At 42.4% G+C, this 26,182-nt stretch overlaps 1 protein-coding gene across 1 annotated transcript in view; it reads right to left on the bottom strand.

The window, feature by feature from the left end:
- Nucleotides 1-4,092: 4,092 nt before the first annotated feature.
- clybl (citrate lyase beta like) overlaps nucleotides 4,093-26,182 on the bottom strand; it is a 60,200-nt gene continuing 38,110 nt past the window's right edge. The window contains exons 3-8 of the mRNA XM_075479224.1: nucleotides 15,021-15,209; nucleotides 10,329-10,430; nucleotides 9,054-9,147; nucleotides 8,463-8,630; nucleotides 5,274-5,398; nucleotides 4,093-4,413 (exon numbers count right to left, since the gene is read on the bottom strand). Of these exons, the coding sequence (XP_075335339.1) occupies nucleotides 4,318-4,413; nucleotides 5,274-5,398; nucleotides 8,463-8,630; nucleotides 9,054-9,147; nucleotides 10,329-10,430; nucleotides 15,021-15,209 (774 nt within the window). The 3' untranslated portion in view covers nucleotides 4,093-4,317. The remainder of the gene's footprint in view (nucleotides 4,414-5,273; nucleotides 5,399-8,462; nucleotides 8,631-9,053; nucleotides 9,148-10,328; nucleotides 10,431-15,020; nucleotides 15,210-26,182) is intronic.

A 26,182-nucleotide genomic window follows, 5' to 3' on the forward strand; every position in this document is an offset into this window, starting at 1 on the left:
ATATATTTGTAGCCAAACTTTTACTTCCAACTTTATATATAATGATCTTATGTCAGCTCACCTTTCTGTGGGAATGGTTCCTAGTTTGAGCAGAGAGCCAAACATGTCTGACGGTGAGGTGCTTGCAAGCCTGCGGGCTTCTACAGTTCTGTTCATGAACTATATTATTTTTCTTTGCAAGCGGCGGAACATTCTGGACGTCGAGGGAAATGGACACCCAGAAGTAAAACTCGACAGGAACCGCAAAGGCCTTCAGGTGGCCCAAGAGCTTTGGTGGGTTAAGTTGAATAAATATAGGCGAAATCTCCCCTCCCCTCCTCCCCCCGCCCTTCACCGGACCACTGGCAAAATTGAAGAGTAGAAAATGAAAAATGTACGTTATTTTGGTTCACAAAATGATCAAACTCTTCCCGGAAGAAAAAAAAAAAAGATTTATGAGGGTATAAAAGTTGGCGAGGAGGGGGGTGGAGTTGGGGGTTAAATGTCTCTGATTCTGTCCCCTCGGACTTCTTGCTGCGGACGGGGACACTCACACAAAAGCTCTTCTGAAATGAAGTTAGTAATGGTCCACATGTGCCAGATGCCTCACACAGGCCTCGGTAAAAGTCATCATGCAAAGCTTAGCCTTAGTGGGGAAAAAAGAACCGTAACACACGTCTGTCATCAGCGAGGGGAGAAGAGGATTCAGCTAAAGAGAGAAACAAACAAAAAAAAAAGGACTGAAGATTCTGAAGGAGGCGATCAACCTATGGTTTATACTGAGGATGAAGTGGCTGAATCAGGGCAGCGTGTCATATCTCCTGTCATTGAACTGTTTGGTAGAAAAATGATCCCACCTAAACAGGACTATTATGGGTCCCGGTGACCACCTCCCCCGCCCCGACCCCCCAAAAAATAATATTATAAGGTGCATTTACCTCAAATTAAATAAACCAGAAATACATATATAAATAAATACAAATGTTATCATTTTTATTGCAGCCGAATTATTTTCAAATTCTACAATGAGATAAATGCTTATCTGTGAAGAAAGCGAAATAACTCATTTCATTTTCATTTAAAGTCTTTTTCATTCTTTTTTTTTTTTTTAAAATAAAAATTGATAAGGAAGGGGAACAAAAAAATAAAAACCAAAAACATTTTGTTGTCTGCCTGAGGGCTGCGATATGCTCTAAATTAAAGGGCTGGCTGTAATAGTTCTGTCACAGTTTCTAAGAAGACGGCCTGCTGGAGTCACTTTGAAAGCGTTCTCATTCATTTCAACCGTGTTCCGTGATACTGAAGCGGCCTTTAATTGTCTTAAACTCAAATCTCTCATGTTGATCAGCTCTCGTGCGCGTTGCCTTCTGAGCCACACCTCTCAAACTGCGCGGCAGCCACAATAACGCCATATTTTATTGCTCCAGAATAATCTTTTCCCGCAATTAGTTTGTCATACATTGTCATTAGAAGTCTATTAAAACATCAAGTCATTATTTGAGCATCCCCGGGCGGGGAATTAGAATAAAACTATCTTTGCCACACGGGTCCCATTTAGATTAATGGAAAAATATGTAAAACATTTCGTTTTAATTTTCCTCTGACAGTATTTTGCATACATACTGTCGCTCATTATTTATGAAAGCAATCTCGACCAACGCATTACCGGGGGTATGAAATACTGCTCGCAGCCTAATTGATTCCCGTCACAATTTGGGGAGGTTATAATCGTGTTAATTGTAATTTAATCTCTCAGGGAATACCGGGGAAATGTATTTAAATAAAACCGCCGAGCGAAGGGAGAAGATTTTTATCACTTCCACGCATAATAGAAATGTCATGTAGAATTACACAGCAGAGGCAGATGGGGGGGATGCATTCCTCTAATCTACAGAGATGGCACCGAAATGTTCGAACTTTCTCCACCCCTCCCCCCCAATTCATAAATGTTATTAAATTAAAGTCGCAGATGTGCGAAGGAAGCTGAGCAAAAGAAGAAGGAGCTGTACAAGCAGAGGACAGCTCGTTTCACTTCTCACCAGGAAACAAAAGTAGGATTATTGGCTGCAGTGACAACACGGAAACACGTGTAACAACATCAGAAGATGTTGTGATTTGTTCAAATAAAAACAGGCCGAAATAATTTTCTGCTCATCTTTAAAAGATGTGCCTTTTTTCCCCCCCTCCTTTTTCTTTTTTCTTTTTGGCTTTGTCCCTGCATGATGCCCAAGTGCTGCTTCCTCTGCTTTGAGGTCTTCCTTCCTGTCTTGGGAGGGAGGTGAGGGGGGGTGAGGACACCTGTTGGTGGAGAGCTGCTCCTAGAGTCAAGTTGTCCCATCAAACTGGTCTCCTTCGCAACTAAAGTCACTTGGTTGTGCTCTGGTGGACTCGCAAGCGCTGAGCCTTCGCAGCCACGTGAAACTGGCAGTGAAAGACCTTCTGCAGTCCTTTATGCAATTCTGCATGACTCTGAATAGGGACTGTCAGAGCTGTTTTATGATGGCAACTAACGTTTCAATCCAAATAACAATAGCCCATTCAAGCGCATGGCACCTCGCCTTATTTCTAATGTATACTTGATGTTGGTAACATTGAATCAAACCGTGCGGTGATATTGTGACGACCCAAGTAAAACCTCATTGTTTTTCATTTAGTTTAAGATGTTTTTATTTCACTCCCCCCACCCCGCCCAACAACAAAAGTAAAAATTAACATCAGTTGCAAGTTTTAAAAGTCACAGCAAAGTAATTTAAAGTTCAATGATAATTTGAATACAATAATGACATCTTACAGCACTACAGGACACTCATAGTCAGCAAGTTACTCAGTGAGTTAAAGCTCCGCATCCCTTAAATTTGTATCCGGGTTTATGACGTTGCTTGTCCAACATTAACGCAAAGTCTCACAAAACTGCTTCAACTGAGTAATATTTTTGTATCTGTTTCATGGAAGTCGCACATAATGCTTCCGCCCACCAAACTCAGAGTATTTTATTGAACGGGGAAAGCAAACAGGCTGAACGTGTATTGATGGCGGTAAAAAAAAAAAAAAGTGAGCGAAGGGTGAGCGGGATACATGGCCAAATGCCAAAGAGACAGCTTACTGTTGGGGTTCTTGGCTGGACGCAGGAGTGGTTTCGATCTTTTTGTCTGGCCTGGCCTGGCACAGACACCAGCTCTGCCCCAGACACAATAGATCATACAGTAAGAGAGAGGCACAGGGAGAGAGAGACGAGTGGATGAGGTGGGGTAGAGGAGGTATGGCGCCTTTCATTACCATGGTCACCAATGGCACTATTAACCATTCAACACCCCCCCAATTATCCTCCCATCCACAGTTAGAGAGACAAAGCCTCAGTCCTGGTCTGCTGGAGCAACATGGCCACTAATCTGTCTCCTTCTAACATCACGCCCGCTTCACATTCTCTGCAAGTCAGATGTGGACAAGCGCTCCACAAAGCCCCATTGTACTTTCATTTGTGACAAGACTTCTTTACTTAACTCATTAAGAAGCTCATTTTTGTGTTCCACCGTTGATTAGATTAAATAGTTTTGGAAGACGCTGCTATCAAAGCAGGTCACCTTAATCTCGTGAGAGATCAGCTACTCCTTTGGTGTGTGCGATGCCACACGTCTTCTCCTTCAGCACACGTTCAGCTACAGGCTCACAGAGATGGCAGCATGTCTCCGGGTAGGAAATGACACAAAGGAAGATAAATTGTGAGATTGCACACTTCCTTCCATTTAGTTGCATTTTTACGCAAGCAAGACTTCGAAGTTTGCGAGTCAGGCTGTGGGCAGGGGGCTGAAGTCTGACTGGGACCCAATGAATAGACCCACAACGGTGACTTGGTGTGTTTGTGTTACCCTTTCGCCCCACTGCCTGGACTGTGGAGATGAGGGAGCATTCATCACGAACCAGGAGAAACGGAACGTATGGACGCACACACTGGAGACAGCATGATGGTGCGCACTCCGCAGGGCATGCCAGAAAGGCTCACGGGGCTGGTCTCATAAGGCCAAATGCCATTCACTTTTTCTGTGTGTTTGCACGGTGTAAAATATCTGGAGACGCAGCACAGCAGCACAGATAAAACCTTGCAGACACAGCCACGTAAATCAAGTGAATTTAATTGAAACATTGAAGCGATAATTAAAAACAGAAATTAAAAAAAAAAAAATGAAACACAGCTGCCAATAAGACTCCTACAATGGGCTGTGCTCGAAAAGTTTTTCAAGTGCTCATTTTGTCAAGACCTGCAACATTTTCCGGTTTCCGTCGACCTCTGCCGTCAGGGTTTAGTCGTGCGGTCCCTCCCGTTTCTTCGCACACGTTGCCTTAATTCGTTGGCACCGTGGCAGAGAGTGTGACGATGTTCTGAGCCTGCTTCACCGAGGGCATGTCGATCATGCTGCCGCGGAAGGTGAACGCACCCTGAAGAGGTTTGCGACACAGGAGAGAGCAGAAACAAGACACATTACTCCAGAAATGCACGACAGAATCTCTCTACGTATCAAAAACCGTGCAAAAAAAAAGAAGAAAAAAAAAAAAGAAATCTTCATATCTCTACTGTAAATATTTGAGGGTTGAAATTATGAAAAGCAAGCATCAGTCACTTTCAAAGACAAAAGGAGTAATCCCTCTCACCGTTCAAGCCATTACACACACACAGGGAGAGACACACATAAACACGCACTCAACAGTGATGGGATGGGTAAGATATGAATCCCTCAGGCGATGCTTAGTAGGAGCAGCCCTTGCAGGGAGAGAGGTGTGGGCAGATTGCGTATTACCTCAGCAGATAGCCCACAGAGCTCAACACACAGGATCCAACCATGCACTAAATTAGGAACAATAATATTGTACACTTAATTGGCCCAACTCCCCCTCACTCTCCTCAGCTGTCTCTGAGAGTCACCCAGGGGTGTACAGTATGTATTCCTCAGAGCTACGGAGGTGCGCGAGGGACACGCACAAAGGATCGGTGTCAAAGCAGAGAAACACCCGTGTCATCGCAGCACACAGGCCACTCAGATATTTCATCGAGCTGGAGACATATGTGTGTAAAAAAGAAGAAAAAAAAAAAAAAGAAAACACTCCATCGTATAGTGGCTATTCAATTTTTTTAAATATTCATTCTACTTAAGAATTGTGCATTTAATGGTCTCTGTAATGGACAAATGACTTGCAATTTTAGGCCAAAACACTATATTTACATTTTTTTTTTTTATCATTTCAGGGCAAATTCTCAAATGATGCGAAATCCAAATTTGACATCAGGATGTTAACTTCACCTTTCCCTCCTTCTGATGTTGGTCAAAAGCAGCGATGAGCTCTTTAGCCCACTGGACCCTCTCCTGACTCGGGGAGAACTCTTCCTGCACAACCTGGATTTGCCCTGGGTGGATAACCTGCTTACCTGCACACAAACACACACACACACACACACAAGAAAAATTAACAGTGCCATTTATAACAGCAGGCTTTCTGAGCCCCTAAAATACATAAAAACAGGAGACATAATAACTATTTTTATGAACATTTCGGGCACAAACAACAGAAAGGAAGTGACCACGGAAAAGAGACGGGGGTAGCGGCTGCAGGAGAAAAACAACGCAGATTGGCAACTCGAGAAAAGAAAAGGGAACTATATAAGAAAGAGTTGTGTATGTGTCAGTGTGTCCTTCGACGCTGAGGTGAGACAGAGGGGTAGCACAGGACCAAAGAATGTCGTGCATCTTGGTGGACATAAAGTGTCTCCTGTCTACTTGCAGCCCTGCTGTTAAGTAGAAACTTCACAGAAGACATATACAGATTTTGTTAAATCCCAGCGAACAATACAATGTAACTGTACATGAAGTATTACACGAACAAACCGTAAAACTTTCGTGCTTTCATTTGCCGAATATTCTTGGCTCGTGGAGAATATCTTTGCGGAATTCGGACACCAAACTGCTGAAATCGAAGCCTAACAAGGTGTAAAAGACCGTCCGCCACAATCCTTCCCCCACCACCCCCTCTCTGTTAAATGTGGGTGAACGCCACAGACATAATCCCGTGTACATTTGCAGATCAAACTTGTAGTGATAAGTTAAGGTTATGAAACGTCTGTTGAGAACGGCGGCTCAGTGGCAGCCAGCAGGAACTCGACACTTTAGGGCTTAGCTCTGTCGCCGACAACAAATCCTTCAAGGTGGCCAAGCGGGCGGGCTGCACGAGCGGAGAAAAAAAAAAAAAAGAAAAAAAAAAGAAAAAAAAAATTAGCTCAGAAGAAAGGAGGAGAAGTAAGGAGGGGAGAGGAAAAAGGGGAGGAGAAATCCACTCCCTTCATCCAGCTCTGCTCACCCTAGTTAACCTCAGAAAACACACAGCAGTGACACAATCAAAACACTGTGCTCAAAAGCTCGAAAAATGACTCATGAGCAAACAATACTTTTTAGCTACTATTAAAAAACAGACGTACGTGTCCGCAGAAAAGCCGCTTTGTGTGTTTTTGGGAAGCGCCGATGATGTGTGCGCTCGTGAGTGGTTGTTTGAGTGAAACAGTGATGGACAAACAGCCTGAGGACTCCCGAGGCTACGAACGATGCGTTGTCAAGTGTGGATGTTTTCTTTTTTTAAATATGTGAGCAGTCCTGAGTGTGTTTGCATACACAGTGTTTCGGTATTTACATCGGAAAAATAAAATGTGTACGATCCTGCTGTGTGCATACAGTAGGTCTAAGCTCGTGTTGCATTCTGTGGGGGACTGAGGCAGAAGGAGTGTGTGTTCCCTCCTTTGCCACCTGTTTTACTTCTTGTCAGACGACAGAAGCTCGATTCCACACTGAAACTGGCAGGCTTAAATGTACTTTAAGAACGTGTCTCTTTATGTGTGTGTGTGTGTGTGTGTGCGTGCGTGCGGTTGTTTAGGACAACAGAAGAAAGACAGAGTGAAGGGGCAGACTGGGTGACTCAGGTGCCCTCAGTTACAACCCATTGGTTCATCCTAAAATACATCATTCCCGCCCTCCAGCCAATCCTGTGCTGCCATGTGGTGCTGGCATCTCATTGGAGGACTGCTATTTAGCAAAGAGCTCTCAGGCGAATGATGGGCAGTGTCCTGGGGATGGGGTGAAACGCGGTCCCTAAGAGCAGAAAATTTTTTGAGGAACCGTTTTCTATTTGGGGAACATTTTGACTGAGAGCATTGACTCTTGGAGGCAGCACGTAACTCATAGCATATCAAACATGCAGCCCCGTAAGCTAACGATGCTACGATTAAATCATCCAATTAACAACAATCCAGTCAAACATGCTGTATTTGTAATCTACTAAGGTGGACAGTGTTGCCACACAACTAAACCAGAGACGGGGTGCTTGCGTTTCACTGGTGTGTTCCATGCTCGTTTCTAATGGGTGCTGCACTCAGCTTAGGCAGTGCCAAGGTCAATTACTGCACAGGTAGAGGCTTTTGGCTGCACCGTATTATTGCTTAAGCACACTCGGGCCAGTAATAGCTACTAACCAAGATTATACAGAGTGCCCATGGCTTGTAAGCCACTAATCCAGTACTTTGCATGGTTCTGTTCCATATCAAATCTAACCATTTATTTCATCAACCAGCTGTTTCTGCTTGGCTTTTACACCTTTTACCCCGCTTGCTACACGAGATAAGCCACAAATCATTTAGACTCTTAACAATTACAAACAATTAGAAATAGGATATTAAATCTTTACGTGCATAAAACCTTGTGCTAAAAGGAATGATGCCATCTGCAGGTGCAAATCTGAGAGAGGAAAAAAATGTAAAATTGAGGCATAAACTGAAAAGAATGCACACAAGACACAAGTGAACCTGCAACACCAGAGAAACACCAGAGAGAGGTGGAAACAAGGTTATCTGGATGGGTTTCAGTATGAGAGAGTGAGAACCTTCACTCTGATGTGATCGAAGTGCATCACATCACAAGAAAACACCATAATACTCAAGGAATAAAAGTATCAAAGCTGACATATGTCAAGGAAGAATGCCTTCCAAGGTCTGTTAAAGCAAAAAAAAAAAAAACTCAGACTGCTTAGACTTAGACTTTCCTAATAACACATTTACTTGCAGACATTTACATACACGTGCAGACACAAAACCATATATATGGTACAGCAGATTAGGCAATTCTATAACCACCAACCTGATGGTGATTTCAATGGGAGATTTTTATTCCAAAAAAAAAATGGTGCACCACCTCCACAGATTTTTCAGATCAAACAACAATAATAATAATAAAAAAAAGTAGTTAATTTTAACAAGGAGGAGTGAAAACTGAACAGCTGGATGCCGTGAATGTTGATTGCTGCCCGAGGTCGAGAGACGCGCGTTGCTGCGCCACAAGGTGAAAAAAAGAAATGAAAAGCACACAATTTCAGAACAACAAAAAAAAATGTAAAGCAATCTGGAGGGACAATAAGGAAAAGTCTAGAGTCAGGTGCAGAGTCGGACATGTTACCTGTGAAGCCCATGAGAGCACCTTCTCTGGCCTGTTGCCTCAGTCCCTCCACATCTTTGTAATCGATGTAAACCAGGTCGATGGCCTGCAGCCCGAAAGCTTTGGTGGTCACGACCACCTTTTGCCTTGCGTAAAGGAGCTCCCTGGCATCCTTAGTCCGTGTGGCACCTTAAGAAGGCCAACATCCAAGGCAATGAATTTGGACAAGGTAGAATGGTGAGATGAACAGCATATAGAGTGTGTTTATGTAGAGGTCAAAAGCAGCATTAAACATACCGAGGTGTCCTCATACAGACAACTTTGCATTCCAAATAAGGAAGTTTCATTCATTCATTTATCCAATTTATTTACTTGGGATCTTCCAAGTCACAAGTCACATTCCAAATCCCATTTCCCGCAGTCATTTAATAGTTTGCTCAAAATAAGCAAAAAGTAACTGATTTCTGACATACATTTGGTATTTACCGTTTCTCATTACCAGTAGTCTTTGCCACAAATCCATTAGGACAAGGAGAGAACATCTAATGTGTGGTCTTTAAAAAAAATAAATAATAATAAAAAATAAAAAAATGGGAGATGTGCGATAGCTACCTATGCTGGCACAGAAGTCATCGGAGCCAAACACCACGCCATCGTGGTGAAGACCAGCCTTGGGAGCAAGCTGACGGATTTCCTCACACACGGCCTAGAGAGAACGTATGTGTCAGCATGCTGCGGGGTGACAAAAGTGACACAGATGCAAACACTTTTCTATCGGTTGGCCGCAAACACAAAGAAGCTGAGGAAAGGTTGATCATTCAACCTCGATACTGTTTGAATCGGGTCACAGAAGTTAAGGGTGAAGCCGTAAAGTTGAGTTATACTGTAAAGTACTTTCTATTTGCCGTGTTTACCGATTCAAAAACACATTTTCTGATTTCAACATTATTTTTTTGTGCTAATCTTATTTTCGGCAGGCTGCTTTTACAGTTTCTTTTGGCTCCAAGTACAGATTTGTGTAGGCTGTGTAGGTTTGTAAAATTAAATGACAAGAAGATTTGGCTAAAAAAACGTGTGGATATGTTACATAAAAGCAATTAAAATAAAAGTACAAATTTCAGTGCTTTATTAGGAAAGGATTAACCAATGAAAAAAAAAGGGAAAAAATAAAACTGGCACCCGCAATTATTGAGAGAGAGAGAAAAAAAAAAGAAACTCTTGATTGTCGCTGGCAGAGTGTGAAACAATAAGAATGTGTTTCATGCTTTTGTTGACCTCCAAATTAATATCACCACTAGCTGTGCCACAGCGAGTTCTTGTTTTTCTTCTATGCTTGTAACCTGGGGTTCAGTCTGGGCAAAAAAATACAGGGTGTGCTCAAGAAAGCACACAGAGGCACCCCCTGCCATCAAAACACACATGCACACACTCCATAACCACAAACACTGTCGCAGAATTTGAGAGGGACACTGAAAGACAGACCAAAAGAAGCGCTGCCAGCTGGTTTCTCCCCAAATGCCCAAAACCGTTCCCTTTTCCCCGTGTAGCCGAAGGTCATGCTGTACTGCGACAGAAATCACTTTGATGCGGGCCAAAATATCATCAAGAACTTCTCCACTATGATGATATTAAAACAGGACTAATTAAATAATGTCAGCATGTCTGAAGTGGGACAGAGAGAAAAGAAAAACAACCGAAAAAACCAAAAACAAACTCAAAAGGCTTATTTTGTGAGTCAGAAAGCTTTGAATCCTTTTTATTTAGGACATGTGGAGCTCTCTGTTCATGGTGCAGTCTTTAATCTTAGGTGAACAATGGGCAAACAGAAAAAAATGACTTACGCATGCAGTTTTATTTTTTTGATGGGGGGCGGTGTTTGCAATTTACCTTAAAATTGAGCAGGCCCACAGCGGTTTCCACAAAGGTGACCAGGCGAATGGGTTCTGTCAGCGCCCGTCCTTTCAAGTTGTGCTGAAATCTGTCAACAAACTAAGCACACAGGGACGATCTGAGACGCGACTCATTAACAAAACCCACTTATTCTGCAACGAGGAAGCAATAATACTCTCAGCAAAGACAACAAATTAATTTGCCGTCACCACCACAATTGCATTCATTCGATTTTTGAGCTTTGTTCAAGCAAGTAATACGTTGTGACATATAAGTTTTAAGCTATATACGGAGTTGAAACCATGTCATAATGATGTGGATATTGCTAATATTTTCAAGGAAACATTATGTTCGGCTGGAATGTTTTTCCATTCGACTTACTGTGTAAAACGATACCTCGGTGGACTTTTGTGGACGCATTTGCAGTTACGTGAATAAAGAAAAGCTGAGCTACTGAGCTGCTGGGAATTCTAAGACTGAAAGAAATATTCAGATGCAACAATCAGAATCAAATTGAAGTCGTTTTGTTGTTTTTGTTTTTTTCAAAATCCACAGTGGGGCAAGACAGGCGAGGGGGCGAAAACAAAAAGTCTAAACATGCGAAAGCTCACTTTTGATCCAAATCTTGACACCTTTATCACCTGCACTCGTCGCGTTTCAGTTCTTATTCAGAGGCACATCTCTGAGGGATCAAATAGTGCAGAGAGGAAGCACAGAGGAGCTGCAACAAAAGCAAGCGAAATGAAATATTTTACATGATCACCAGGGTTCCCCTCTTCGTCTGAAGTCGTCTGCTCTACCTTCTTTCAGAGGCTCTGCTCAACTGCATTTTGTGCTCCCCCGAGAGAGTGTGCACACATGTAAATTCACACATGCACGACGCAGCACATGCACAGAAAAGCAAGGAAGAAACAAAACACAGAAGTGGGGGAGAAGAAACAAGATTTGGGATGTCTTTGAGTGTGTTTTACTGCCACCTCATTCCATTTTGAGTCCCTCCTCCATGGCGGGGAACAGGGAGACTGAAGCAACAACCAGAGTGTGATGTGACACTTTGCTGAGGCCTTTATTCTGCACGACTCCTGCTAATATGCAAGCTCACCTAAGTAGGGCTTTAAAACCAAGTTTAATTCTTTGAACACCAAAGCATTCCAATTTTTTCCAACAGACCAGTTCACAGCTAGCCCTGGACTGCCAGTGGGGTAGCCCAAATTCCTAAATCTATCATCTGGAAACACACAAAAGCCCCCTCCGTCAGATATTTCTTTTCAAAGCCAGACAAAAAGTAAAAAAAAAAAAGAGAACAAGAAAAAGAAAAAAGAAGAGAGCGAAAAAGCTCAGAGTAGTAATGTCTACTTCCATGCCCCCCCCACCCCCACCCCCCCCACCCACCTCCCCTTCCTGCTCCCTCTTTGACACACCAGAGAAAGAGACTGTTATAAATAACCTCAGGTACAACGCGAGTATTTTTCCAAATGAAGAGCAAAATAACCCCTGTACTCACACTTATCACTCTTGTTCCCAAAAACTGAAAGAATGGGCCTCCATTGAAGGATTTCAAAAATAGGGGCAATTTTAATCATCTCTCCATTCAACCTCAGTTGGATAAATCATATCTGAGAGATTTGCATAAATACAAACCATCAAAGACTTTTCATCTTCAAAGAGGTTTTCAAGACCCAATAGGCTTTGTACTGTAATCATCTGAGGTCACAACCCTGTGGGAGCAAGGCTGCTATGGCAACATAAAAACTAACGCTGGGGGCTTAGCATAATATGCCCCCTCCTTCTCCGACACAGGAAGGGGTGGAGGGGGGTCCGAGAGGGGAGTGTGAAAAGAGGGTGTAGATAAACCTGTTTCTGTGACAGAGAAAACTAGATAGATATGGCCTGTTGTGGGGAAACCGAACAGATATCACACACAGAGATTACCACCAATACGCCATGCCATGCAAACCTTAACAAGGCTGTGGTGAGCCGAGTGAACTGTTTAGATTCTACCAAAGGAAAACAAGTGACAGCTCCGTGCAGCACCTCTGGCCAAAAAAGCCTCTCTGATTACATGTTTCTGTCCTTTTGTAACACTCTACTCTTCAGCTATTATACACTTTGAGGGTCTGACTTACACTGCATAAGAGGTACTTTAGTGCCTGTTTCTTGTTACCCTGACAAACACAGCAACTATTAGCTGTCAATGGCTATCAAACCTAGCTCACTCTAAGGTATTATTTACCACTGAATAGAGAAAAAATAAAAGGAGCGTAAAAGAAGAAATAACACCTCTTCTTGCCATTCAAAGCCACACTACAAACAAGCCCTCTGACAATTTCACCTCCCAATCATGAAAAGAGAAGGAGGGAGAGATGGAGCTAGAGAAAGGAGGCTATAGTGAGACAAGTTTCAATTAATTTTCTTCAAAAGGGGGCCAGATTAAATGTTTCCGGCCTGCTGAAGTGTTCATTTCACAGAGGGGAAGGAGAGAAAGGGACGAGGGGAGGGGACAGGAGGAGGAGTAGAGGAGGAGGAGCGGGACAGGGTGCGATTCTTTTGGTCCCAGTGCACACCAAATAGTGTGCTGGGCAAAGAATGCACATGGCTCCGAATCTGTGTGAGAATTGTCCTCAAACAAAGGAGGGAGTTACGCCTGTTATAGCCCAATAAGGCCTGTCAGTCACACAAGGGCTGGAGGAGAGCAGAGAGACGGGGCAAAAGATTTCCGCACAAAGAAAAACAAGCAAGTCCATCTTTTAGCGACAAATCAGTCCGGAGGTTCCTGTGCCAATATCAATAAAAAAAGGGAGAAAAATAAACAAGTGAGGGATTTACTGCCAAGCCTAACAAGAGTGGGGAGAATCAGACACATGCTAACAACCGACACACGTTAATACACAGAAAAGTCCGGGCAAAGCAGGGATGAAAAAAAGTTGTGAGGCACAAAGTGAGATTAGATGGGCGTGCAGAAAGATCAATTTGACTTTGCATCAGGAGCACGTATGCACCTGCTGGTGCGAACGCACACAAAATAAATCTAATATCAAACAAGAATTACAGCACACTTACAGACAACTTTCCCCCAGAAGAAGGGAACCAACAGTAGAGGTTTACTTCCATACACTTACGATCGAGTGTTTTTATTTTACTCCATTTCATTTCATCAAAGCCGTTTGTTCGGTTTTTGGCTAAAAAGCGTTAAGTATTCCAAGATGAAAAAACACAAGCAGTCAATTAACTGCATTTGACAGCATTCAATATGCTGGCTGAGATTTTCAGATGCAATTCTACTGCTAATAATAATAATGATGGTAATGAAAGTGAAAGGTTGAAAAAAAAAAAAAAAAAAAAAAAAAAGCTGAACAAAAGTGATTTTTTTAAGCAAAGAAAGTAGCCAAGGGTGAAAAGCTGGGGGAGAGAATAAGTGAACACCTGTCAGCAATTACACTTGGAAGAAAGAAAGGCCAGCAGGAAATAGACGTGTTCTAATTAAAACCACTAGTTAAAAACTTCCTGCGGCCGTCCCACAACCATGTACGTGTATAAATCTATGTTTGTGTATTTGCGTGCACACGTGCGCACAAGCATGCATGTGCCGACACATTAAGACTAATGTAAAAAGCCAGACCAAGTGCATTCATTTCACTTCTGATTCAACTAAAGCATTTAGAGGATAGATCAGCCGCACGAATGCTCACCTAAGAAAGAACATGCAAAAACATACTAACCACTCACCCCAGTGGGTTATTTTTCCCACAAAAAATTAAGTTAACGTTGAATTACACAACGTAAGCAGTGAAGAAGAGATGGCAGCCTGGTTTCTTGTGGCAAGTGAACCATATGGAGCTGATCAGAAAGGTCTGCATTAATGATGTCACTGTCTCATGACCTTTTGGGACTTGACATCCGTACAGCACCACTTTATAGAAAGCCAGAGGCATAGCCATTCCCAAACAAACACCTCTTAACTAACGCAAAGGTCTAGTTAGCGAGGACAAATTGTAATTCACATAAAGACTTAAAAAAAAAAAAAAAAAAAAAATGGGAACAGTATAATAGACAAGTGGGCAATTTCTCTATAACCTTTGGAAGAGAGCAAAAGTTTGTCATATCTTGTGTCAAAAGCAATACGTTTATGACAGGTCTGTTGTACCTCAGCCAAGACCACAGTCGTGAACAAGTCTAATCTGTTAGAGACTCAGTACGTGTTAAGATAACTTTTTAAATGGAGCAAATGTGTGGACACACAAAGTAAATTAGAACACTTTAAAGCGGGGGTGAGTAAATGACCGTTACGCAGCGTCAAGTTCGGGCCGAGCGATGCAAGTCTGCGGTGAGTTCACCAGGAGCAGAAGGCACCATTGTGATCTTACAGAAAGCTATCGGGCTTCCGAAGCTAATCTGAAGAAATGTCATCCTTTGCTTGAGCAGCAGCCAAGAAAAACATGCACTCTGTCCTCGACAGTCCTGGCACATGGATCGGTTCCCCGCTCGACTGGGATATGGAAAAGCGTTTGTTATGAATGCTTTGATGATTCCTCTAGTTTCTCAGTCCATGGGTTTTTAGTAAAACTCCTTTTGACTTTTTCGTTTAATGTTTATGTAATATCCTGGGAATTACAAATCAAATAAATAAACATAAAAGCTGCTATTTTGAGCCCAGTGTGGTTTAAACACGGGTCATGTTTTGCAGCTCACCCACTGGACCTCCTGAGTGTCCTCCACTTTGGGCAACATGATGGCAGGGGGCAGAACCTTCCCCTGTAGAACGACCTGCAGGTCAGCTTCAGCGAGGCCGCTGGAGACCGAGTTCACCCTCACGCACTTCTCTGTCCGGCCCAGGTCCAGTTCCATCAACATCCTTGGAATCGTTTCCCTGGCTTCCGTCTACAAAACAGAGACAGATAATATGATTCTTCCAGTATCATATTTACTCACATCTCAGGTTGGAAAATGTAATAAAGACACTCAATCATCAGTTGTTACTTTCATTTTCAAAGCAATTACGGTTTCCGTCAGGTCATGTGTACTGACTGATGAATTGCATTAATCAAAATATAAATAAATAAATAAATATAAAAGTCAGATAGAAATCTTGTTGGCCACCGAGCAAGACCATAAAAATAATCATGGCATTGTTTTGGCAAGTAATGTTAGACGGAAGTGATTATTCATTAATTGGGTAGAAAAAACATAATCATAATAAAAAAAACTCCAGGGAAAAGCTTTTTCTTTCTTCTAAACCTTGTTAAAAAGTCCATACTGTTTTAAAACTAGAAGACACATGAGTGAAAGTCAGTATCATGACAGAGCGTTTTCACCTTCATTTAAAACAATTATGCCAAAAAAAAGCTTGACTTGCGCATTTCAATTGTATCTACATTTTTAATTAATTGCACGACAAACATTGATGTCAAAGGTGGAAAAAAGATATTGCAGTAATTGCCTATCATACCGATTCACTGTGAATATCAAGTAACGTCAGATGTGATCGTAACAAGTTTTTGTAAACACAAAGTTTTATGTCAAAGTTACAGACATTGCATTGAATATGTCTCAATACGACTTCATGGTAAATCAATTGAATCCGGCAAGTCGAGCCTTTGTTTTTTTTTTGAGTTATGGAACTGTAGTAAATGTATCATTATCCGACACACAGGATTAATAAAGTTGTGTATTGGTAGTGAGGCTGACCACAACTGCCTCCTGCAGGATGTAGCTTTTCCTAAACCTAACCCGCAAGTTGCGAAAACTGAACCTAACAAAACAGAAAATGAAACCAGACGTAGACAGAAAGTGAACTGAACAGCTAGATTAAACAAGGGACTGAATATCGATCTTGGCTGACTTCCTTCAGCTCTGCCATCGGCCGATTTACAAGGACCGTGTGACTAGTCTAAAATGACATTTGCTGCATTTGCCGTCGGTGAGTAATCTCGCCTCGGCTAGTGGGACGGGTGGCGGCTTAGAGGCACTAGGGGCTCTGAGAAAGTGAAGGTTTTTTGGAGCCCTTAAGAATAAAAACAGGTTGCAAACAATAATCCCGAAAACACGGATCCTGACATCCGAATGTTTCGCATAAGTCAACAAAATTCCTCAATTTGCTGGGTGAGGTTGGTCAGAACTGGTGATTTGGAACAAAGGTTTATCCAACTTTGCCTATGCTAATGTAGACAAGTTGAGTGAAAAGTATTTACAGTTCACTATCAAGGCATACATTTGTGCAACTTTCGTGCAAAAAAGAGAAGAAAAAAACACAGGCTGCAGTCTCAACTTTGTTCCCTCGACATCTGAACTGTGTGAGCTGAACAGGAAGGGAGATGAGAAAGATGGAAAAAAAAAAAAAAAATCAAAAAGAAGCCTAGACACCCAGGTCCTGTCAGTAACACAGTGGCACATGCCGTTATACTCAAACCAGATGCTGGGGCAACAGGAATGGAGAGAGAGCAGGGAGAGAGAAGTCAGGCTCGGGAGAGCAGAGAGGCTCTGTGGGAGAAATGTGGTCTGAGTTAAGCAGCATGAGGAAACGGTGGCTTATGAGTTGTCAGCTCGGATCAGAGGCTGGAGCCTTTGAATTTTTGTGTGCGGATGTGTGCATGTGTGTCTTTGGAGATGCTCAGACTGGTCGTCTTTCTCTTAATCGAATAGTTTGCCTAGAAAGAAAAATCTTGAGAATTCTTTCGACCTACCTGAAGATTTCTGAGTCAAACAGGAAGACTGTCTGATATGCTATTCTGATCGAAGACAAAGAGGGCAAGTAAAATGTGCACCAATGGGTGGTGCAAATCATACCGCGTGACGACACACCCCGCTTGATGGCAACTTGGAAGAATAAAAGTTATCCGTTTACTACTTAACTTTGGTGCTAAATATCTGAACATTTACTTTTGTTAGACTAAACGCGATGCAAAAGTGACTACATAGAGACAACATGGAAAGCCCATAGATCAAAATCTCTTGTAAAAACTCCACCAAAGTCAAAGTCAACTTCGGTTTATTTCTGTGTAAGCTTATGGGAACCCCTCATGGGTCACAGGACTAAACAGTGCATGCTCTGATCTCCTGGAATGCAGAACTGTATTTGATATTGTGAACACTCCTCCAATATCAATAAAATACGGTATCAAACTACATATCAAAGATTTGCTCTGGGTTTAATAGGGGTCATAGGCAGGCTGAACTGCTGTGTGTCATCTACGTCTCCCTTTTGCCTGCCTGAATGAGACAAGAGAGATAGTCACACCATTCGATGAGTGCACAGTGATCTTTTGACTCTTACTCAAGTTTTGCTCTGCCTTTGTCCTTCTTACTGTTGCTCATAAGCCGAGACAGACCTGTAACTGTATTGTGGTAACTTAAAACGGATGGGGCGATTTATGCGGCCATAATTTACCGTTCATAAACCTGCTACTTGGTGGATAAAATTCTGTCTGTGTGTCTGCAGCTCACAGGGACGGGAGAAAACTGATCTGTGAGAACTCCGGGCTGCTTCGAGCACCCAGAGCCACACTGATCCTTGACCAGACTGGATAAACAAGAGATCCCCGAAATGATCAAAAAACACGGCCTATAACATTCACAGATTAAATAGACGGGAGTAACGCAAGCCGACTCACCAAACAGACAGTGTGCATTTCTAAAATGATTCAAATTTAACGTAATTTAACAGACGTCACTCATTGCAACCATGGCCTTTGGCACTTTCTTTCGTTTCGCAATCATATTGCTGATTCTATGACGCCAGAAAATGTTTAAGTAGACGGCCAGGTCACGATGCGCTATCCTTCCTTTTATCTCCCTTTCTATCTAAAGTACGACAGAGATTATTCTGGCAGACACCTTGACCCCTATGGGCTCCCCTACTCCAAGCTTGAATAAAGCCCTTTGAAAAGAAGATATTTACATTAATGGACAGCCATCCAACAAGTTGCTTCAAAGCTCCCTCCCCAATCACCTGGTCTCCTACGGAGAGCTTGCCTCAACGTCAGCTCCATCTACTCTTTGATTCCCCCCATCATTCTCATCATTAAAGGCTGACACACAGTCAAGCAAGCTTGCGAGCAGACAGCCAGGCAGACAGGGCCGTAGAACGCATTGATGCACACGAGAAGCTTTTCAAGTGCAGAGAGGCTGACCTTCCAGGAGAGCGAGGGCAGCTTCTTAACACACAGCCTGAGCCTTGACGCCAAGGATCCTACAGAGTGCTGTGTATATGTGACACAGCATGGCTACTGCCTTGTAGACACCACATCAGACTGGAGCGTCCAAACTGATGTGTGTACAGTCCACAGCAGGACCAGCTTCCTCTTCAGCATCAGATCATGGATGCCCAGCCCTCCTGTCAAGCTGCTTGAACTAAGCAACGTCAAACATTGCCTCTAGACAGGCTATCCATGTGGGCTCCCCCAGTCACTTCATTGAATCTGTATCATTTCTCAGAGAAGAGGTAAACATAGTATATAGTGGATCAAAACATAGGGCAAAAAGGGTGTGTGAGGGAGGTATAAGGGGTGTTTTTCAGTGAAAATAACAATTACGTACCACATCTCTTGCCTTAGAAATGAAGACAAATGGCATAATGAAGGATTGCTCACAACACAAACAAGTAAGTGTCTCCCTCAAAACTCCTGCCCACATTCTCATCATAAAAAAGAATATGTATGTAGATTTCACTTAAAAAAAAACAAATAAAGTCACTGACCTAAGTAGTCTCTCCGGAATGTATAAAAGCTATGAAATAAGCTCCACACAAGCAACATTGTTTCAGTTGACATTGTATTGGTCATCTAACGTTGTGAACCTTTGGTTTAGTAGTTCACCTGTTTTTTTTTTTCTCTAAAGGTACATTATGTTCTTTTTAGAGCAGAGTTATGATTAACAGCTGTCAAAAAAAAAGGGACCAAATGTTCCATAAAAGTTCAAATATAATAATTTTGATATTGCGCAACTATTACGTGCTCAAAAACTTTAAACTTTAAAAGTAGGAGACGGTGGTGTTACACATCATGAAACATTATGCCAAACAACCAAGATCAAGCCTCATCTGAGCTAATAGTGTCGAACAGCTTAATAGCTTGAAAAAAAAAAAAAAAAAAAAACATGGTTAGGGCTGGATATTACTGAAAATATGGTCAGAGTTAGGGATTGAAAAAAAAAAGGATGCTTTGGCTGAAATACGAGTAAATGCGCCGTTACAGATTCACATCACTTCGCCGAAACGCTTCCTTATTACCAAAATATTACCATCTCATAATTTCTGCTCCTTTAATGTCCAACTACAGTCTTTTGGACATGTGGACAGACACAGCTGTTGCACGTCTTCTCAAGAGACTCGACTGCAATTACATGGTGCCTCCTAACAGAAGAGTTGTGCATCTTTATTGTTAATGTGAATATATATGGTTACATGTGAAAGAATGGGAGGCCATGGCTCACGATGAGTGCAGTTGTTTTTTCCGCAGTTTTTAAGAGCTGTCGTTTTGCACCCTGCTGTGCAACTCACAATCCCATTTAAAACGAGCTGTGGACTCTTGCAGGTGAGTGTTGCCTGCCTGAAGTGTGACTGCGTAGCCTATGCATTTGTTTTTGTCTATCTTTGTCAGTGAGCGTGTGTCAGGGTGTGAAGTGTATGTGCACATGTGTTTGTAGCTTCGCTGTCACTGCGGATATGTTCTGACAAATGACATGCTGCACTCCAGAAAGCTGGAGTGAGACGACTGTCTAATTCAGTCCACGCTGAAAACAGAGACGTAGCGGGAGGAGGTTCGGGCTTTCGGTCTGTCAATTGGAGGCGCAATGAGTTATCCGTTATTCTGTCAGGGCAGACAGCAAGATGTGTAACCAGGACAGAGGAGGACGAAATTTGCAAATCGTGATAGCTGCTTGTCAAAATTGGTCAAACCCGACAGTTTAAAGTAGAAAAACAGCTAGTTATAAACACAATTTATGAACTAATTATCCATGAAAATATATGCAATGTACTTACAACTAATTACAATCTGCAACCGTGGTGTTTTCAGGAAGGGTATTTGCAAGAGATGTCTATCCATTTGGTAGGGAAGTAACAATAAGAGGTAATAAATTATGGATATAACATAATAATATGCAAGTTCCTTTAGTTTTGCCCACCAGTAAAGTCTAAACAATGAACATTTTTGTCAAAAGTGCTACATAAAGGTTAAAGATTCACCAGAATGATAGCAGAGGACATGCTACGTGTAACTTGATGTCTCCACTGGATTCTAGTTAAATCCAGTGCATAGAAGGAGTACCTATGCATTGTACCGAAGCTACCACAAGGCAGCAACTGACCAACTGCCTGAACCACGGCAACTCTGTTCTCACAACCCCAAAAGATTTTTTTAAGCTATGTGCATCCACTCTGATCCTGTCATCTTTAGTGTAAGCAGAACGCCCCTGACAGAAGGCAAAGAAATGTGGTTTATCTTCCCTTTAGAGGAAGGGAACAGCCAATCATCAGTTAACAAATCCAACTTTTGTTGCCTGTGCAAACTATTCATCTCTTCAGCTACTGGCTCCCATATGGCTGGATGAGGAGGTGGGACTCGTCTTCCAATTTCAAAAGAATCGCGGTTTTTTTTCGGGGTAACTGTTCTGGTAAAAGTAGTGGTCGTTCACCGAACCACCAACACGATCGGACAGTTTTGTGGATAAGCTAAACAATTTGGCGTTTCCCCATTTCAGGATATCGTCGTGTTCCACTCACGTGGGACGGATATAAACATGAGCATTGTTGGTAACGCTCACTGTCATATCACCACTGCACCCCCACACTCTCAGCTCTCTCCCATCGGTCTGTTACCATTCAAAACAAGTAATAAGGACTTACCTTTGTAGAGCTGCTTTATCTGTATGATTCAGTGTCCCCTGCTGCTTAATGACTTTAATACCTTTTCTTGCATTTGTATAGAGATCTTTCTTCTGTTGTACAAAGCATTCAATGACTAAATGACAAAGATAACAGGTTATCAAACATGAAATTGATAAAGAAATGGAAATGCATTTAAATGTACACACAGTTCTGCACACTGTTATAAACTGAATGTAATAGTTCTGTGTATAGTAAAGAATAATCATTTTCTTACACTGGTACCATTATGATTAAAAATTAAACGCAATAAATGTAGCTTTCTGTCCAGAAATCAGGGGCTGCGCAGAGTAGCAACTGTCCAGGGGTCTCGGTGCTTTGGGTTATTATGGGACGGCATACCCCATGAAAAAGAAGTTAGTCAGTCATTGAGATAACATCTAACCTCTAGTCTGGAAGCTGCACCACTGATTCTAATTGGCTATAACTGGCAAATGATTTACTTCAAAAGATCATTTATGACTCAAATGTAACATTAGAAAATGCATTTCAAACCCAACCCACTAGTGGAGCTACAGTCCGAGAGTAACAATAAAAGTCACAATAAAAGCGTCAGATTTCTAGGTTGTTTACCACGTGATTCTCCCGTAAATTGTCACTCCCATGTTGTAACATACAGACTCCTGGTTTTCTGCACTTTGTGTCAGTTTTCAACGTACAGGATTCCCCAATTTTTTACACGTGTGGATCAGCTCTAAAGCCACAGCAAACCAACTGGGGTACTTTTTATGAGAATGAAAAACAAGAGCACATTAGTGTTTGTTAAGAAATATTTTATGTTCATGTAATTTGATTTAGAGAAAAATGTTCTTGTCGATCCATTTCTGCAAAGATTTCAGCAACAGTGTCCTTGGAAATAAGAGATATTTGCTTATTTTTCTCATGTGCGCACATCTGCTTCATTCCTCTCCTCTTCTCATTCTTTGATGTTTCCCTCTTCTTGTAACCCTCCCAATCACAACTTTTCCTACTGGGGTTATTCTCCAGTGTCGGTTGCGTTACAAAACCCACGTAACAGAGACTGGTGCGGCCCACGGCTGCCAGTGAAAACACATGAGTGTAATAGAATAATGAGAGTGAGAGAGGACCCCTCTGTTATTTTTTCTATTTTCCTCCAGCTTCAGTCGTCTCTTTGAATCCATCTGATCTGGAATTACAAGGCAAATATATTTCAAAAGACAAAACAAAACACTCTTAATTCTAAAAGGGTTAAATAGAACTAATGAAATGTATGACTCATTAAGAATTAATCTCAAATCTCTCCTCATTCTTGCAACAGCACTGTCATCACTCTCATGCACCCGGACCTCTTGTTCGCCCATGGCACCAAAGATCTTCAATCGATACCCAACACATGACACCTAAAAACACACACGCACACTATGACAGACAGCATGGTTTGGAACGGTGGGTCTTTTTGATCTGGCAGGGATGGGGTCTATTTTCTCACTGAGCTGCTCACACCCCGTTTGTGAGACTTGGCAGCCTGACTGGGAGTTTCTCTCAAGTCTCTGGGGTTCTCTGAGGTGTTGAGTGAACACGCACGCACACAATCGCATATTTAAGGATCTGTACAGTACGGTGCAAAAGTCCTTAACCCACTCATCATTCCTTCATATGTTGCCAGGCAACCTTGGTTCTTTGTTAAGTTGTTTTGTCATGTGTCTACACGATCCCTTGACTTGGGGACATCCGCGATTCAGGTCAGGTCGGTGGTTAAGTGTAATTAATAACCCCCCAAAAATGGATTCCTCTGAAAATGGTCAGGTACGAGAACAGGTTTGGAAATTAGGGAAAAAGTAGCCTATGTCCGGAAGAAAAAACCTTCAGAAACTCCGGAAAAAACTATTGCTCGAGACCAATTCAAAAGATTGTAATGAAGGTGGCTCGAGACTTTTGCACAGTACCGTTGATACACACAAAAGACATCTGTTCAGAAATCATAATTCAACCGGTTACCGCGATTCCCAGAGAGTGCTTTTTGTGTTCATTCATTGGAATCCATTTACAAGGAGTGAGCTTTCTGTGTCCTTTGGAATGACAGTGAGCAGTGAGCTGAGGTCACGTATCAGTTGACAGTTGGCTGCATAATTTATGTTGAGTTGAAAATCTCTGATGTATGACACAGTTCATGCACAGATCATGGCTCATACTGAGTAATAACCCGACAAAGGTAATAGACTGTAATAATGTCATCAACTATGCAATGATACATTCGCCACTCAACTGTTCATAATGAAAGCATAATAGGTTCACCACCTGACCTGTGGTAAATAGTCTTATGGGGGGCGTGACAGGACAAAAAGCAGAAATTACATCAGGAAATGGCTTTTTCTCCCCCATAAAATTAAGTCTGGACAATCTGTGGCTGCTATCCACAGAAGCACTGAAGATCGTCACTGTCCTTCTCATAACTGGAAATACTGAGCACTTCTATGATCACAGAATTAACCTGGGACTTAACAAAGTACAGAGGAAACCTTGAACATCCCAAATAAAGCTTGATCTGGAGGTAGTACTAAATGTGTCTGGGGAGAGAGAGAGAGAGAGAGAGAGAGAGAGAGAGAGAGAGAGAGAGAGAGAGAGAGAGAGAGAGAGAGAGAGTGCGGCGCAAGCTGAAGTGGTCACACTGGTGAGAGAAAGAGTTCCGAGAGAGCAACCTCTTCCGAACAGCCTCCTTTTAACTGCAGCTTTCATGCTCCGTGTACTGTGAGGGCTTGTTTACACTTGAACAGAGGCAACCGCCTGCATCGCGGTTCAGCTCCCAGTGCAAAGACGGATTCTTTTTTTTCTTTCATTGTTCATCGGAATGAAATTTAAACCAGACTGCGGTTTGTTCCATTAGCTCACAGTCTATAAAGAGAAGCAGCGTCTCGCACAAATGTATGTCTTTGGATGCAGGGAATAGATCCACAACCAAAATGATAACTTGCTGAATTTTCATCAAAATTTTCAAATGGTTTGGTTGCACACTCTCCGAGTCCAATCTTTTTGTAAAAGCAGTAAGGACATATTACATTCTCACTTATGATACAGTTTATCACATTATTAAGACGACGTGTCAATTTGGGTGGTCTATCTAAGCATTTTTGCTCCGCTCTCATGAAATACGGATTTTAAAACCGCAACGTAAAAATGACAAAAACCACCATTCAAGTCATTTGAAGACCATCTCTGTGCAGTGAATTCGCTATACTCGATGTACAATGATCTCCCACAGAGAACAGTAGAAGCAGCAGAATGTCTTCACATACTCCACCGGGCGGTGGTGTCGGACATACTTCAGGTTAATAACTCGAATCCGCCATCATGCATGTAAACTGGGACATGGACGACGGTCTAGTGAAATGGTCAGGTTGAGCTGTAACCAAAGCTCGACTCTGCTGTGCATGTAACCGTGCAGATTTCCCTCTAATCACAACTACCTTTGTGTCGTCTCAAATTCTTAGATTTTGTAATGATTGTCCGCATTAGTTTCAGTTACCGGCTAATTTTATTCAGGCAATTTTCATTCTATAAAGCAATTATAATTGCTTTTTTATTTGCCATGTGTTTTCGATTCATTCATATTATCCTAACTTCTGCGATATGGAATATTGCAACGCTATCAGACATGCAAATAAGGTTGCAAAAAGTCAGGTTCTTATCTTTAGTTTCTCCTCAAAGATCTGATTCTTAATATGAACGATCATACAAAGTTGCTTTCGACAAGTTGGGTTAACTAAACAGAGCAAAACCAAAGTTTGGCTGTAATCGCACCCAAATAGTCGATAAACTTTAAAAATCCAGGACTGACTGGTTTCGTGGCTTCCACGTGGGCCAGGCAAAGGTGACTGAGGCAGATGATCAGCATCAATACAAGTATCGATACATCAACAGATGCATAAACAGGGAATTAACCAATTTCAAATCCTAACATAGTCATAGTTCAGAGTCCGGGGTCCTCTTTATTCTAACTGATATAGAGTGGGTTACCAAATGTGACGATTTTTACATGCGCTTCAGTATTATTTGTGCGTAAATGTCCGTGTGTCTACATAGACACACTTAGGCTTGTGTGCATGTTTGTATTCCGCCCATCTTGTGTGCATTTGCAGGCGCGTGCTGGTGTGCGAGAGGTGCTCCCCGTTGTGTCGGCCGCGCCACTATGCCATCTGGAGAGGAAATCGAGTGTGAAGTACAGTATAGTTTGGGACCAAGCTCCGTGGCAGCGGCTCAGCAGTTAGTTCATTAGTTCCAAACTTCCAGGGATTAGGAGAGACTCTCTGCGGCAGGGAGGCAGGGGGGAGACAGGGAGGATGGAGGGACCCATGTGGGGAAAAGAGAAGGAGAAAGAGAAACACCAGGAGGAATATTGGACCAAAGGGCACTAAGAGACAGAGACAGAACATGGGGGAGGGAGAGATAAACAATCTTAACCCTGAGGACACTGGAGAGGGGATGTGGGCAAAAGAGAACAGGACGACGAGGGAGAGAGGAGGAGAGAGGACAGGTGTAGCCGTCAGTTCCGCTCTAGGGTTGCAACCTGCCCTCCCCATTCCTCCAACCCACTGATCATACAGATATGATGATATGTGTAAGAGTGTTAGAGCAGTCAGCCTTGTCTTCCCTCCCTTCTCTCCGCCTCCTCCTCCTTCTTCTCTCCCCCAGGTTCATGGTGACAGATAGCAAACTGGGTGGCTCCTACCCTTTAGTCCCTGTCACATCTCCCTACCTCTTAAGCAGTCGCAATTTCTGCCAAGATAGCGTGCAGACATTTCTGGAGTCAAAGCGGCAAGCAATTAACGCAAATATTCAAAGATTTCAATTTTCAAGGGGACTGATCTTCGCCTCTTAGTTTTTTTTTTGTCCTTCTCCATCTTAGGGTAAAGGTGAAGGATAATGAAAAAAAAATACAATAATGAACACATATTAGGGTGGAGGCAGTGGGCAGTAGCCCCATTTAAAGGCCTATCCATGCATACCCGGTGAC

This window comes from Odontesthes bonariensis, chromosome 12, assembly GCF_027942865.1.
Source record: "Odontesthes bonariensis isolate fOdoBon6 chromosome 12, fOdoBon6.hap1, whole genome shotgun sequence".
Classification (NCBI taxonomy): domain Eukaryota; kingdom Metazoa; phylum Chordata; class Actinopteri; order Atheriniformes; family Atherinopsidae; genus Odontesthes; species Odontesthes bonariensis.